Consider the following 16,263-nt stretch of genomic DNA (forward strand, 5'->3'; position numbering starts at 1 on the left):
GTGTGTAAGGGTGAGCGTGTGAGTGTGTGCAAGGGTGAGTGTGCGTAAGGGTGAGTGTGCGTAAGGGTGAGTGTGCGTAAGGGTGAGTGTGCGTAAGGGTGAGTGTGCGTAAGGGTGAGTGTGTGTGGTTGTGTGTAAGGGTGAGCGTGGTAAGGGTGAGAGTGTGTGTGTGTAAGGGTGAGAGTGTGTGTGTGTAGGGTGTGAATGTGTGTGTGTAGGGTGTGAATGTGTGTGTGTAAGGGTGAGTGTGTGGAAGGGTGAGTGTGTGTGGTTGTGTGTAAGGGTGAGCGTGTACGTGTGTGCACGGGTGAGTGAGTGTGTGTGCAAGGGTGAGTGTGCGTAAGGGTGAGCGCGCGCAAGGGTGAGCGCGCGCAAGGGTGAGCGCGCGCAAGGGTGAGCGCGCGCAAGGGTGAGCGCGCGCAAGGGTGAGCGCGCGCAAGGGTGAGCGCGCGCAAGGGTGAGCGCGCGCAAGGGTGAGCGCGCGCAAGGGTGAGCGCGCGCAAGGGTGAGCGCGCGCAAGGGTGAGCGCGCGCAAGGGTGAGCGCGCGCAAGGGTGAGCGCGCGCAAGGGTGAGCGCGCGCAAGGGTGAGCGCGCGCAAGGGTGAGCGCGCGCAAGGGTGAGCGCGCGCAAGGGTGAGCGCGCGCAAGGGTGAGCGCGCGCAAGGGTGAGCGCGCGCAAGGGTGAGCGCGCGCAAGGGTGAGCGCGCGCAAGGGTGAGCGCGCGCAAGGGTGAGCGCGCGCAAGGGTGAGCGCGCGCAAGGGTGAGCGCGCGCAAGGGTGAGCGCGCGCAAGGGTGAGCGCGCGCAAGGGTGAGCGCGCGCAAGGGTGAGCGCGCGCAAGGGTGAGCGCGCGCAAGGGTGAGCGCGCGCAAGGGTGAGCGCGCGCAAGGGTGAGCGCGCGCAAGGGTGAGCGCGCGCAAGGGTGAGCGCGCGCAAGGGTGAGCGCGCGCAAGGGTGAGCGCGCGCAAGGGTGAGCGCGCGCAAGGGTGAGCGCGCGCAAGGGTGAGCGCGCGCAAGGGTGAGCGCGCGCGTGCGTAAGGGTGAGCGCGCGCGTGCGTAAGGGTGAGCGCGCGCGTGCGTAAGGGTGAGCGCGCGCGTGCGTAAGGGTGAGCGCGCGCGTGCGTAAGGGTGAGCGCGCGCGTGCGTAAGGGTGAGCGCGCGCGTGCGTAAGGGTGAGCGCGCGCGTGCGTAAGGGTGAGCGCGCGCGTGCGTAAGGGTGAGCGCGCGCGTGCGTAAGGGTGAGCGCGCGCGTGCGTAAGGGTGAGCGCGCGCGTGCGTAAGGGTGAGCGCGCGCGTGCGTAAGGGTGAGCGCGCGCGTGCGTAAGGGTGAGCGCGCGCGTGCGTAAGGGTGAGCGCGCGCGTGCGTAAGGGTGAGCGCGCGCGTGCGTAAGGGTGAGCGCGCGCGTGCGTAAGGGTGAGCGCGCGCGTGCGTAAGGGTGAGCGCGCGCGTGCGTAAGGGTGAGCGCGCGCGTGCGTAAGGGTGAGCGCGCGCGTGCGTAAGGGTGAGCGCGCGCGTGCGTAAGGGTGAGCGCGCGCGTGCGTAAGGGTGAGCGCGCGCGTGCGTAAGGGTGAGCGCGCGCGTGCGTAAGGGTGAGCGCGCGCGTGCGTAAGGGTGAGCGCGCGCGTGCGTAAGGGTGAGCGCGCGCGTGCGTAAGGGTGAGCGCGCGCGTGCGTAAGGGTGAGCGCGCGCGTGCGTAAGGGTGAGCGCGCGCGTGCGTAAGGGTGAGCGCGCGCGTGCGTAAGGGTGAGCGCGCGCGTGCGTAAGGGTGAGCGCGCGCGTGCGTAAGGGTGAGCGCGCGCGTGCGTAAGGGGTGAGCGCGCGCGTGCGTAAGGGTGAGAGCGCGCGTGCTTAAGGGTGAGAGCGCGCGTGCTTAAGGGTGAGCGCGCGCGTGCGTAAGGGTGAGAGCGCGCGTGCGTAAGGGTGAGAGCGCGCGTGCTTAAGGGTGAGAGCGCGCGTGCGTAAGGGTGAGAGCGCGCGTGCGTAAGGGTGAGAGCGCGCGTGCGTAAGGGTGAGAGCGCGCGTGCGTAAGGGTGAGAGCGCGCGTGCGTAAGGGTGAGAGCGCGCGTGCGTAAGGGTGAGAGCGCGCGTGCGTAAGGGTGAGAGCGCGCGTGCGTAAGGGTGAGAGCGCGCGTGCGTAAGGGTGAGAGCGCGCGTGCGTAAGGGTGAGAGCGCGCGTGCGTAAGGGTGAGAGCGCGCGTGCGTAAGGGTGAGAGCGCGCGTGCGTAAGGGTGAGAGCGCGCGTGCGTAAGGGTGAGAGCGCGCGTGCGTAAGGGTGAGAGCGCGCGTGCGTAAGGGTGAGAGCGCGCGTGCGTAAGGGTGAGAGCGCGCGTGCGTAAGGGTGAGAGCGCGCGTGCGTAAGGGTGAGAGCGCGCGTGCGTAAGGGTGAGAGCGCGCGTGCGTAAGGGTGAGAGCGCGCGTGCGTAAGGGTGAGAGCGCGCGTGCGTAAGGGTGAGAGCGCGCGTGCGTAAGGGTGAGAGCGCGCGTGCGTAAGGGTGAGAGCGCGCGTGCGTAAGGGTGAGAGCGCGCGTGCGTAAGGGTGAGAGCGCGCGTGCGTAAGGGTGAGAGCGCGCGTGCGTAAGGGTGAGAGCGCGCGTGCGTAAGGGTGAGAGCGCGCGTGCGTAAGGGTGAGAGCGCGCGTGCGTAAGGGTGAGAGCGCGCGTGCGTAAGGGTGAGAGCGCGCGTGCGTAAGGGTGAGAGCGCGCGTGCGTAAGGGTGAGAGCGCGCGTGCGTAAGGGTGAGAGCGCGCGTGCGTAAGGGTGAGAGCGCGCGTGCGTAAGGGTGAGAGCGCGCGTGCGTAAGGGTGAGAGCGCGCGTGCGTAAGGGTGAGAGCGCGCGTGCGTAAGGGTGAGAGCGCGCGTGCGTAAGGGTGAGAGCGCGCGTGCGTAAGGGTGAGAGCGCGCGTGCGTAAGGGTGAGAGCGCGCGTGCGTAAGGGTGAGAGCGCGCGTGCGTAAGGGTGAGAGCGCGCGTGCGTAAGGGTGAGAGCGCGCGTGCGTAAGGGTGAGAGCGCGCGTGCGTAAGGGTGAGAGCGCGCGTGCGTAAGGGTGAGAGCGCGCGTGCGTAAGGGTGAGAGCGCGCGTGCGTAAGGGTGAGAGCGCGCGTGCGTAAGGGTGAGAGCGCGCGTGCGTCAGGGTGAGAGCGCGCGTGCGTAAGGGTGAGAGCGCGCGTGCGTAAGGGTGAGAGCGCGCGTGCGTCAGGGTGAGAGCGCGCGTGCGTCAGGGTGAGAGCGCGCGTGCGTAAGGGTGAGAGCGCGCGTGCGTCAGGGTGAGAGCGCGCGTGCGTCAGGGTGAGAGCGCGCGTGCGTCAGGGTGAGAGCGCGCGTGCGTCAGGGTGAGAGCGCGCGTGCGTCAGGGTGAGAGCGCGCGTGCGTCAGGGTGAGAGCGCGCGTGCGTCAGGGTGAGAGCGCGCGTGCGTAAGGGTGAGAGCGCGCGTGGGTAAGGGTGAGAGCGCGCGTGTGTAAGGGTGAGAGCGCGCGTGCGTAAGGGTGAGAGCGCGCGTGTGTAAGGGTGAGAGCGCGTGTGTGTAGGGTGTAAGGGTGGGAATGTGTATGTGTAAGGGAGTGTGTAAGGGTGTGTGTGTGTGTGTAAGGGTGTGTGTGTGTGTAAGGGTGGGTGTGTGTGTAAGGGTGGGTGTGTGTGTAAGGGTGGGTGTGTGTAAGGGTGGGTGTGTGTAAGGGTGGGTGTGTGTAAGGGTGGGTGTGTGTGTAAGGGTGGGTGTGTGTGTAAGGGTGGGTGTGTGTGTAAGGGTGGGTGTGTGTGTAAGGGTGGGTGTAAGGGTGTGTGTGTGTGTAAGGGTGTGTGTGTGTGTAAAGGTGAGTGTGTGTGTGTGTAAAAGTGAGTGTGTGTGTGTGTAAGGGTGAGAGTGTGTGTGTAAGGGTGAGAGTGTGTGTGTAAGGGTGAGAGTGTGTGTGTGTAAAGTGAGTGTGTGTGTGTAAAGTGAGAGTGTGTGTGTGTGTGTAAAGGTGAGAGTGTGTGTGTGTAAAGGTGAGAGTGTGTGTGTGTGTGTAGGGTGTGAATGTGTGTGTGTAGGGTGTGAATGTGTGTGAGTAAGGGTGTGTGTGTGCGAGTAAGGGTGTGTGTGTGCGAGTAAGGGTGTGTGTGTGCGAGTAAGGGTGTGTGTGTGCAAGGGTGTGTGTGTGCAAGGGTGTGTGTGTGCAAGGGTGTGTGTGTGCAAGGGTGTGTGTGTGCAAGGGTGAGAGCGCGCGTGTGCAAGGGTGAGAGCGCGCGTGTGCAAGGGTGAGAGCGCGCGTGTGCAAGGGTGAGAGCGCGCGTGTGCAAGGGTGAGAGCGCGCGTGTGCAAGGGTGAGAGCGCGCGTGGGTAAGGGTGAGAGCGCGCGTGGGTAAGGGTGAGAGCGCGCGTGGGTAAGGGTGAGAGCGCGCGTGGGTAAGGGTGAGAGCGCGCGTGGGTAAGGGTGAGAGCGCGCGTGGGTAAGGGTGAGAGCGCGCGTGGGTAAGGGTGAGAGCGCGCGTGGGTAAGGGTGAGAGCGCGCGTGGGTAAGGGTGAGAGCGCGCGTGGGTAAGGGTGAGAGCGCGCGTGGGTAAGGGTGAGAGCGCGCGTGGGTAAGGGTGAGAGCGCGCGTGGGTAAGGGTGAGAGCGCGCGTGGGTAAGGGTGAGAGCGCGCGTGGGTAAGGGTGAGAGCGCGCGTGGGTAAGGGTGAGAGCGCGCGTGGGTAAGGGTGAGAGCGCGCGTGGGTAAGGGTGAGAGCGCGCGTGGGTAAGGGTGAGAGCGCGCGTGGGTAAGGGTGAGAGCGCGCGTGGGTAAGGGTGAGAGCGCGCGTGGGTAAGGGTGAGAGCGCGCGTGGGTAAGGGTGAGAGCGCGCGTGGGTAAGGGTGAGAGCGCGCGTGGGTAAGGGTGAGAGCGCGCGTGGGTAAGGGTGAGAGCGCGCGTGGGTAAGGGTGAGAGCGCGCGTGGGTAAGGGTGAGAGCGCGCGTGGGTAAGGGTGAGAGCGCGCGTGGGTAAGGGTGAGAGCGCGCGTGGGTAAGGGTGAGAGCGCGCGTGGGTAAGGGTGAGAGCGCGCGTGGGTAAGGGTGAGAGCGCGCGTGGGTAAGGGTGAGAGCGCGCGTGGGTAAGGGTGAGAGCGCGCGTGGGTAAGGGTGAGAGCGCGCGTGGGTAAGGGTGAGAGCGCGCGTGGGTAAGGGTGAGAGCGCGCGTGGGTAAGGGTGAGAGCGCGCGTGGGTAAGGGTGAGAGCGCGCGTGGGTAAGGGTGAGAGCGCGCGTGGGTAAGGGTGAGAGCGCGCGTGGGTAAGGGTGAGAGCGCGCGTGGGTAAGGGTGAGAGCGCGCGTGGGTAAGGGTGAGAGCGCGCGTGGGTAAGGGTGAGAGCGCGCGTGGGTAAGGGTGAGAGCGCGCGTGGGTAAGGGTGAGAGCGCGCGTGGGTAAGGGTGAGAGCGCGCGTGGGTAAGGGTGAGAGCGCGCGTGGGTAAGGGTGAGAGCGCGCGTGGGTAAGGGTGAGAGCGCGCGTGGGTAAGGGTGAGAGCGCGCGTGGGTAAGGGTGAGAGCGCGCGTGGGTAAGGGTGAGAGCGCGCGTGGGTAAGGGTGAGAGCGCGCGTGGGTAAGGGTGAGAGCGCGCGTGGGTAAGGGTGAGAGCGCGCGTGGGTAAGGGTGAGAGCGCGCGTGGGTAAGGGTGAGAGCGCGCGTGGGTAAGGGTGAGAGCGCGCGTGGGTAAGGGTGAGAGCGCGCGTGGGTAAGGGTGAGAGCGCGCGTGGGTAAGGGTGAGAGCGCGCGTGGGTAAGGGTGAGAGCGCGCGTGGGTAAGGGTGAGAGCGCGCGTGGGTAAGGGTGAGAGCGCGCGTGGGTAAGGGTGAGAGCGCGCGTGGGTAAGGGTGAGAGCGCGCGTGGGTAAGGGTGAGAGCGCGCGTGGGTAAGGGTGAGAGCGCGCGTGGGTAAGGGTGAGAGCGCGCGTGGGTAAGGGTGAGAGCGCGCGTGGGTAAGGGTGAGAGCGCGCGTGGGTAAGGGTGAGAGCGCGCGTGGGTAAGGGTGAGAGCGCGCGTGGGTAAGGGTGAGAGCGCGCGTGGGTAAGGGTGAGAGCGCGCGTGGGTAAGGGTGAGAGCGCGCGTGGGTAAGGGTGAGAGCGCGCGTGGGTAAGGGTGAGAGCGCGCGTGGGTAAGGGTGAGAGCGCGCGTGGGTAAGGGTGAGAGCGCGCGTGGGTAAGGGTGAGAGCGCGCGTGGGTAAGGGTGAGAGCGCGCGTGGGTAAGGGTGAGAGCGCGCGTGGGTAAGGGTGAGAGCGCGCGTGGGTAAGGGTGAGAGCGCGCGTGGGTAAGGGTGAGAGCGCGCGTGGGTAAGGGTGAGAGCGCGCGTGGGTAAGGGTGAGAGCGCGCGTGGGTAAGGGTGAGAGCGCGCGTGGGTAAGGGTGAGAGCGCGCGTGGGTAAGGGTGAGAGCGCGCGTGGGTAAGGGTGAGAGCGCGCGTGGGTAAGGGTGAGAGCGCGCGTGGGTAAGGGTGAGAGCGCGCGTGGGTAAGGGTGAGAGCGCGCGTGGGTAAGGGTGAGAGCGCGCGTGGGTAAGGGTGAGAGCGCGCGTGTGTAAGGGTGAGAGCGCGTGTGTGTAGGGTGTAAGGGTGGGAATGTGTATGTGTAAGGGAGTGTGTGTAAGGGTGTGTGTGTGTGTGTAAGGGTGTGTGTGTGTGTGTAAGGGTGGGTGTGTGTGTAAGGGTGGGTGTGTGTGTAAGGGTGGGTGTGTGTAAGGGTGGGTGTGTGTAAGGGTGGGTGTGTGTAAGGGTGGGTGTGTGTAAGGGTGGGTGTGTGTGTAAGGGTGGGTGTGTGTGTAAGGGTGGGTGTGTGTGTAAGGGTGGGTGTAAGGGTGTGTGTGTGTGTAAGGGTGTGTGTGTGTGTAAAGGTGAGTGTGTGTGTGTGTAAAAGTGAGTGTGTGTGTGTGTAAGGGTGAGTGTGTGTGTGTGTAAGGGTGAGAGTGTGTGTGTAAGGGTGAGAGTGTGTGTGTAAGGGTGAGAGTGTGTGTGTGTAAAGTGAGTGTGTGTGTGTAAAGTGAGAGTGTGTGTGTAAAGTGAGAGTGTGTGTGTGTGTGTAAAGGTGAGAGTGTGTGTGTGTAAAGGTGAGAGTGTGTGTGTGTGTGTAAAGGTGTGTGTGTAGGGTGTGAATGTGTGTGTGTAAGGGTGTGTGTGTGTGTGTGTAAGGGTGTGTGTGTGCAAGGGTGTGTGTGTGTAAGGGTGGGTGAGTGTAAGGGTGAGTGTGTGTGTGTGTAAGGGTGAGAGTGTGGGTGTGTAAGGGTGAGAGTGTGGGTGTGTAAGGGTGAGAGTGTGGGTGTGTAAGGGTGAGAGTGTGGGTGTGTAAGGGTGAGAGTGTGGGTGTGTAAGGTGAGAGTGTGGGTGTGTAAGGGTGAGAGTGTGGGTGTGTAAGGGTGAGAGTGTGGGTGTGTAAGGGTGAGAGTGTGGGTGTGTAAGGGTGAGAGTGTGGGTGTGTAAGGGTGAGAGTGTGGGTGTGTAAGGGTGAGAGTGTGGGTGTGTAAGGGTGAGAGTGTGTGTCGGGTGTAAGGGTGGGAATGTGTGTGTGTAAGGGTGTGTGCGCGCGTAAGGGTGAGCGTGTGTGGTTGTGTGTAAGGGTGAGCGTGTATGTGTGTGTAAGGGTGAGTGTGAGTAAGGGAGAGTGCGAGTGTGTGCAAGGGTGAGTGTGAGTGTGTGCAAGGGTGAGTGTGAGTGTGTGCAAGGGTGAGTGTGTAAGGGTGAGTGTGTGTGTAAGGGTGAGTGTGTGTGTAAGGGTGAGTGTGTGTGTAAGGGTGAGTGTGTGTGTGTGTAAGGGTGAGAGTGTGTGTGTGTAAGGGTGAGAGTGTGTGTGTGTAAGGGAGAGAGTGTGTGTGTGTAAGGGTGAGAGTGTGTGTGTGTAAGGGTGAGAGTGTGTGTGTGTAAGGGAGAGTGTGTGTGTGTGTAAGGGAGAGAGTGTGTGTGTGTAAGGGAGAGAGTGTGTGTGTGTAAGGGAGAGAGTGTGTGTGTGTAAGGGTGTGTGTGTGTAAGGGTGTGTAAAAGTGAGTGTGTGTGTGTAAGGGTGAGAGTGTGTGTGTGTGTGAGGGTGAGAGTGTGTGTAGGGGTGAGTGTGAGTGTGTGCAAGGGTGAGTGTGAGTGTGTGCGTGTGTAAGGGTGAGTGTGTGTGTAAGGGTGAGTGTGTGTGTGTGTAAGGGTGAGAGTGTGTGTGTGTAAGGGAGAGTGTGTGTGTGTGTAAGGGAGAGAGTGTGTGTGTGTAAGGGTGAGAGTGTGTGTGTGTAAGGGAGAGTGTGTGTGTGTGTAAGGGAGAGAGTGTGTGTGTGTAAGGGTGAGTGTGTGTGTGTGTAAGGGTGAGTGTGTGTGTGTGTAAGGGAGAGAGTGTGTGTGTGTAAGGGTGAGTGTGTGTGTGTGTGTAAGGGTGAGAGTGTGTGTGTGTGTAAGGGTGAGAGTGTGTGTGTGTAAGGGTGTAAGGGTGGGAATGTGTGTGTGTAAGGGTGTGTAAAAGTGAGTGTGTGTGTGTAAGGGTGAGAGTGTGTGTGTGTGTAAGGGTGAGAGTGTGTGTAGGGGTGAGTGTGTGCAAGGGTGAGTGTGAGTGTGTGCAAGGGTGAGTGTGTAAGGGTGTGTGTGTGTGTAAGGGTGAGTGTGTGTGTAAGGGTGAGTGTGTATGTGTGTCAGGGTGAGTGTGTGTAAGGGAGAGTGTGTGTGTGTGTAAGGGAGAGAGTGTGTGTGTGTAAGGGAGAGAGTGTGTGTGTAAGGGTGAGAGTGTGTGTGTGTAAGGGTGTAAGGGTGGGAATGTGTGTGTGTAAGGGTGTGTGTGTGTAAGGGTGTGTAAAAGTGAGTGTGTGTGTGTAAGGGTGAGAGTGTGTGTGTGTAAGGGTGAGAGTGTGTGTAGGGGTGTGTGTGTGTAAGGGCGAGTGTGTGTGTGTGTAAGGGTGAGAGTGTGTGTGTGGGGGTGAGTGTGTGCGTAAGGGTGAGTGAGTGTGTGTGGTTGTGTGTAAGGGTGAGCGTGTGTGTGTGTACGGTGTGGGTGAGAGTGTGTGTGTAAGGGTGTGTGTGTAAGTGTGCATGTATGTAAGGGTGAGTTTGTGAAAGGGTGAGAGTGAGTGTGAAAGGGTGAGAGTGAGAGTGAGTGTGTAAGGGCGAGTGTGTGTGTGTAAGGGCGAGTGTGTGTGTGTAAGGGCGAGTGTGTGTGTGTAAGGGCGAGTGTGTGTGTGTAAGGGCGAGTGTGTGTGTGTAAGGGCGAGTGTGTGTGTGTAAGGGCGAGTGTGTGTGTAAGAGTGAGAGCGAGCATTGTAGGGGGAGTGAGTGTGTAAGGGGGGAGTGAGTGTGTAAGGGGGGAGTGAGTGTGTAAGGGGGGAGTGAGTGTGTAAGGGCGAGTGGGGGATGGTCCTCAGGCTGGTTCAACCCTTTTCCAGTAACAAACAGGCGACAGTGCGCATGCGCAGCACCCAGAGCCTCAGACAAAAAAGACAGAAAAACAGGAAAAAAATCCAACACTTTCCAAAACAAAATACACAGAATAAAGACCAACCGGGCCCAAGCTCACACGTCTCCTTCCAATTTTCAATTGTTTGCATCTTATCTTATCCGATTTGAATATTATTTTTAACAATTCAGCATCACAAACCTGAGGGGATAATAATCTGCAAAACCGATCCTGATTGGGGGGGGGGGGATAATATTTCCAGCAAACAAACCGCTTTGAAATTTATTAAACATAATATTTCACACTTCAATCCCTTGTGCAGGATGAACAAAACAGCAAGTTTAAAAAAAAAATAAAAATGAATAAAATGAGGTTAAATTGAGGGGAGAGGTTATTATTTTTTAATAAAAGGTGCAGGAAATTTGGAGGGGTGGGGGGAGAAAGATGTAAGCAGCTGTCCTGTAAAATGAGAGTAAAATGTGTGTGTGTGTGAGGGAATATTGTACGCGTGGCAGTGTTTATATCCGACCCAAACACAGGCAAGCCCAAATGGGGGAAAATGGCGACTGGGAAAGATTAAAGAGCCGAATATATCATTAAAAACACACACACCGGGAGCTCCCCCCCCTCCCTCCCTACCTGTTACTGGGGCTTTTTCTCGTCTTGCCTTTCTTCCTGTTGAATTCGGCGTTGCAGGGCAAAATCGACGCGTAGCCGTGTTCTGCCTCTGAAAGCAAAAAGGAGAAAAACACAACACTGTACATCTGTGGGGGCAAATTCAGCCAGTTGACTGCAAACCGGTGCCAAGGCAAGACAGAAAATTCTGCAGTGCTTATGTATATATACCTCTCTCCCTCCTCTCGATGTACTCAGCTGCTTCCAGCAAGGTTTGGATATTAAAAAATGCCATTTCTCCACCGAGATGCAAAAACATATATTTCTATATAGATATATTTAGACTTGGGTGGATTTGCAGGTCTCTCTCTCAGGGAGTTTTTTAAAAAATAAAATGATTTTCCGGCCTATCCGAGGATGAACATTGGACGAATAAAGGGTATTTTTTGCAAAAAAAATACAAAAACAAGAAAGAACTATATGTGAGTTAGAGGCAGACACATACAGATAGAGATACAAGTTTTTGCCACCCTTCTGTTAGCTCAACCGAGCCTGCTTAGCAGCCCAGATGCATTGTGACGCAGTTTGATTGACAGCTCCCCGTTCTGTCCAATGGGAGTCAGCTGAGGCAGACAGGGTAGGTTGCGCTCTCCCCTCCCCCCGCCCGGGACACAGATACACAGATGTATCAACAAGTGCTGGCCGCCACCGCTGATTGGCCCGTGTATCCATTCGCTGTAGCGGCCCGCGCCCTAGCAACAAGACCGCGTGACCCCGGCCGCCGCGCGACCATTGGAGGCCGCCGGCGCATGCAAAGTGAGCCCCGCCCCCCCGCGCGCCCATTGGCCGCCGGCCGCGCATCCTTAATAGGCTGGGCGGGGCCACTCCCCCCCCCCCTCTCCCGAGTGTGCGCGTGCGTGCCAGAGACAGAGGGGAGGCTGGGGACTAGCCTTTGCACTTGGGAGGGAGAGTATTTATTGTGTGGGTCCCAGAGTAAGAGTTTTAACAACACCAGGTTAAAGTCCAACAGGTTTATTTGGTAGCAGATACCAGTAAAACTTACTGTGTTTACCCCAGTCCAACGCCGGCATCTCCACATCATGGGTTCCAGAGACACAGGGTACCCACCTTTACCCCCCCAGGGAGTTGGGGGGTGGTTCTTTTACCTGGGAGGGGGGAGGAAAGTATTTAACTTTAAATTTTAAACTTTGTATAAGTAATATAAACAAGGCAGGGAGTTGGGAGCTGGTACTTTTACTTAGATGTGGAGATGCCGGCGTTAGAACATAGAACATAGAACATTACAGCGCAGAACAGGCCCTTCGGCCCACGATGTTGCACCGACCAGTTAAAAAAAAACTGTGACCCTCCAACCTAAACCAATTTCTTTTCGTCCATGAACCTATCTACGGATCTCTTAAACGCCCCCAAACTAGGCGCATTTACTACTGATGCTGGCAGGGCATTCCAATCCCTCACCACCCTCTGGGTAAAGAACCTACCCCTGACATCGGTTCTATAACTACCCCCCCTCAATTTAAAGCCATGCCCCCTCGTGCTGGATTTCTCCATCAGAGGAAAAAGGCTATCACTATCCACCCTATCTAAACCTCTAATCATCTTATATGTTTCAATAAGATCCCCTCTTAGCCGCCGCCTTTCCAGCGAAAACAATCCCAAATCCCTCAGCCTCTCCTCATAGGATCTCCCCTCCATACCAGGCAACATCCTGGTAAACCTCCTCTGCACCCTCTCCAAAGCCTCCACATCCTTCCTGTAATGTGGGGACCAGAACTGCACACAGTACTCCAAGTGCGGCCGCACCAGAGTTGTGTACAGTTGCAACATAACGCTACGACTCCTAAATTCAATCCCCCTACCAATAAACGCCAAGACACCATATGCCTTCTTAACAACCTTATCTACTTGATTCCCAAGGACTGGGGTAAACACAGTAAGAAGTTTAACAACACCAGGTTAAAGTCCAACAGGTTTATTTGGTAGCAAATGCCACTCGCTTTCGGAGCGCTGCTCCTTCGTCAGGTGGATCAGTTTCTGCTCAGCGACTCTGCACTGTCGTGTGTCGTGAAGGCCGCCTTGGAGAACGCTTACCCGAAGATCAGAGCAGAGACTGATAGCCAGGTTCCGCAAACATGAGGATGGCCTCAACCGGGATCTTGGGTTCAAGTCACACTATCTGTAACCCCCACAACTTGCCTGGACTTGCAAAATCTCACTAGCTGTCCTGTCTGGAGACAATACACATCTCTTTAACCTGTGCTTAATGCTCTCTCCACTCATATTGTCTGTACCTTTAAGACTTGATAAGCTGTAAACACTCGCATTCCAATCATTATTCTGTAAATTGAGTTTGTGTCTCTGTATGCCCTGTTTGTGAGCAGATCTCCCACTCCGCCTGACGAAGGAGCAGCACACTCCGAAAGCTAGTGGCATTTGCTACCAAATAAACCTGTTGGACTTTAACCTGGCGTTGTTAGATTTCTTACTACTTTTACTTAGAGTCATAGAATCCTACAGTGCAGAACATAGAACAGTACAGTACAGCACAGAACAGGCCCTTCGGCCCTCGATGTTGTGCCGAGCTTTATCTGAAACCAAGATCAAGCTATCGCACTCCCTATCATCCTGGTGTGCTCCATGTGCCTATCCAATAACCGCTTAAATGTTCCTAAAGTGTCTGACTCCACTATCACTGCAGGCAGTCCATTCCACACCCCAACCACTCTCTGAGTAAAGAACCTACCTCGGACATCCTTCCTATATCTCCCACCATGAACCCTATAGTTATGCCCCCTTGTAATAGCTCCATCCACGCGAGGAAATAGTCTTTGAACGTTCACTCTATCTACTTCATCATTTTATAATCCTCTATTAAGTCTCCCCTCAACCTCCTCCGCTCCAGAGAGAACAGCCCTAGCTCCCTCAACCTTTCCTCATAAGACCTACCCTCCAAACCAGGCAGCATCCTGGTGAATCTCCTTTGCACTCTTTCCAGCGCTTCCACATCCTTCTTATAGTGAGGTGACCAGAAGGAGGCCATTCGGCCCATCGAGTCTGCACTGACAACAGTCCCACCCAGGCCCTATCCCCATAACATTGCTTATTTATCCTGACACTAAGGGACAATTTAGCATGGCCAATCAACCTAACCCGCACATCTTTGGAGTGTGGGAGGAAACCGGAGCACCCAGAGGAAATCCACGCAGACAGGGGGAGAATGTGCAAACTCCAGACAGATAGTGACCCAAGCTAGGAATCGAACCCGGGTCCCTGGCACTGTGAGGCTCCATTGCTAACCACTGTGCCACCATGCTGCCCCACACTTTATTTGGAGGGGGGGGTGGGGGGAAGTATTTCTTGTGTGGGTACTATAAACAAGGCAGAGGGTTGGCAGCTGGTAGTTTGGGATGGGGTAAAGTTTTTATTTGTGAGTCTGTGACAGTTCAAACATTGTAAGATTGATCCCCACAACTCGCAAGTCATTTTTACAAAAGGGAAGCTGCTGGAAAAATTCATCAGGTCTGGCAGCATTTGTGTGGGGACAAAGACTAAGAGTTAATGTTTTGAGTCCAACATTGACTCTTCAGAACAGTCCTGATGAAAAGGGAGACAGTGGTGTAGTAGTAATCTCACTGGATTTGTAATTTAAAGGTCTTTGTGCGCACGAGTTCAAATCCCACCATGGCAGCTGGTGGAATTTAAACTCAATCCATAAAAATCAGGAATTTAAAACTAGTCTCAGTACTGGTGAATAAGAAACCACCATCGTTTTAGGGGTGGCACGGTGGTTAACACTGCTGCCTCATAGCGCCAGAGACCATTCCAGCCTTGAGTGACCGTCTGTGTGGAGTTTGCACATTCTCCCCGTGTTTGTGTCTCCAGGTGCTCCAATTTCCTCCCACACTCCAAAGATGTGTAGGTTAGGTGGATTGGCCATGCTAAATTGCCCCTTAGTGTCCCAAAAAGTGTGGGTTAGGAGGGTTAGTGGGGTAAATATGTTGGGTTACATGGAATGGATTTGGGTGAGATGCTCTGTCGAATTATCGGTGCAAACTTGATGGGCTGAATGAGCTTCTTCTGCACTGTAGGGACTCTGATTTTGTTTTACAAAAACCCATCTTGTTCTCATCAACCTCCTGGGACAGCATCTTCTAAACCCACAACCGCTACCATCTAGAAGGGCAAGAACAGCAAATGCATGAGGACATCACTACCTGGAGGTTCCACTCCAAGCACTCACCTTCCTGACTTGGAAATGTATCGCTGTTCCTTCGCTATCACTGGATCAAAATCCTGAAACTCACTCTCTAACAGCACTGTGAGTGTGTCTACACCACATGGACTGAAGTGGTTCAAGAATGCAGCTCACCATCACCTTCTCAAGGGCAATTAGGAATGGACAATAAATGCTGACCCAGCCAGCGACTCCCACATCCCGTGAATAAATTTTTAAAAAGTATTTTAGGGAATTCAATAAAAAATATCTGGTTTAAGAACCTACCGATGGCCATGAATCCATTGTCAATTGTGAGAAAACCTAATCTGTTGTCCCTACTTGATCTGGCCTACATGTGACTCCAGACCGACAGCAATGTGAGTGACTCTTAATTGTTCTCTGAAATGTGCTAGCAAGCCACTTGGTTCAGGGACAATTAGGGAATAGGCAGGCAATAAACTGCTGACCTTGCCATCGATGCCCAGGTCCCCTGAAAGAATAATAAAAACTCAATGCTGTGTACTTCTGAAACTCTAGGTGACAGTTATTGCAGTTGAACAATTCTGTTTTATTATTCATATCTTGTACCTCATCTGATATGTTTTCTGCTGCAGGGGAAGTGATGGCCTAGTAGTATTATCGCTAGATTATTAATCCAGAAACTCAGCTAAATTCTGGGGACCCGGGTTCGAATCCCGCCACGGCAGGTGGTGGAATTTGAATTCAATAAAAAATATCTGGTTTAAGAATCTACTGATGGCCATGAATCCATTGTCGATTATGAGAAAACCTAATCTGCCGTCCTTACCTGCTCTGACCTACATGTGACTCCAGAGCCACAGAAATATGGTTGACTCTCAATTACTCTCTGAAATGGCCGAGCAAGCCACTCAGTTGTATCAGCGTTTGAAGAAGGCCATGACCTTCTCAAGGGCAACCAGAGATGGGCAGTAAATGCTGGCCAGCCAGCGACACCCATGAATAAAAAAAAATTACATTCCACCAGATGAACATTAACACAATCTGAATTCCAAATATAATTTGATTGGTTTATTTTGAGGAATAAGTATTGGTGAAGATAATGAGGAGACCGCCCTGCTTGTCTTCAAATCAGTGGCTATAAGACCTTCCACCCAAGAGGATAGACAGAGCCTCAATTTAACATCATCTCTGAGAGATGGAACCTCCAACAGAGCAGCACCCTCTCAGTACGACACTGGATTGTCAACTTTGACTTTGTGCCTAAGTCCTGGACTGGGTCTTGAACTCACAAACTACCAAGTCAATTGTAAGAGCATTTACCATTGAGTCAGGGCTCATAACAGAAAGTTCATTCTACCATTGCCAGCTCCTGATCAGGTGAGGGAGGTGGGACAATACTCGGGGAAATGAGGACATGGGGAGCAATCAAAGTGACCGATGCAGTTATAAAATTACCCAAGATACAGCCATCGTGTGCTACGTGCCGTACGTTGCAGCATAAGATCCATAAATGCTCAGTAAACTTATTTATCGGAAAGGTAATGCATGGGAAAAGCTGCCATCAGGTTTCTAGTAACCCTTGAGCTCGTTATCAGTCAATGTCAATTGTCATGAGTTCAAAGTCAATCCCTCAGTAATCTCTGTCAAAAGTGAAAGTAGAACCTGGATTAATGTGTTGACATCACAGAATCATTCAATTCTTTCAGCACAGAAAGAGGCCACTTGGCCAGCTCTGAATGTTAAATCCATCAAGAGTCACCCCCCAGCTTTCTCCCCTTACTCCTTTTCAGATAATGAATTGTATATCAATCAAAAACATCAAATTAATTCAAAGGTAATTGGAAAAAGAAGCAATGGTGACATGAGGAGAAACCTTTTTACTCAGCGAGTGGTTAGGATCTGGAATGCACTGTCTGAGAGTGTGGTGGAGACAGATTCACACAGCGAGTGGTTAGGATCTGGAATGTACTGTCTGAGAGTGTGGTGGAGATAGATTCACACGGTGAGTGGTTAGGACCTGGAATGTACTATCTGAGAGTGTGGTGGAGACATTCACACAGTGAGTGGTTAGGATCTGGA

General features: G+C 55.4%; 1 protein-coding gene across 1 annotated transcript in view; it reads right to left on the minus strand.

Moving 5' to 3' along the window:
- The window catches only part of mxd4 (MAX dimerization protein 4), a 42,098-nt gene extending 31,526 nt beyond the window's left edge, over positions 1-10,572 (minus strand). The window contains exons 1-2 of the mRNA XM_078215200.1: positions 10,197-10,572; positions 9,990-10,077 (exon numbers count right to left, since the gene is read on the minus strand). Of these exons, the coding sequence (XP_078071326.1) occupies positions 9,990-10,077; positions 10,197-10,284 (176 nt within the window). The 5' untranslated portion in view covers positions 10,285-10,572. The remainder of the gene's footprint in view (positions 1-9,989; positions 10,078-10,196) is intronic.
- Between the last annotated feature and the right edge of the window lie 5,691 nt (positions 10,573-16,263).

Source organism: Mustelus asterias, chromosome 6, assembly GCF_964213995.1.
Source record: "Mustelus asterias chromosome 6, sMusAst1.hap1.1, whole genome shotgun sequence".
Taxonomy (NCBI): domain Eukaryota; kingdom Metazoa; phylum Chordata; class Chondrichthyes; order Carcharhiniformes; family Triakidae; genus Mustelus; species Mustelus asterias.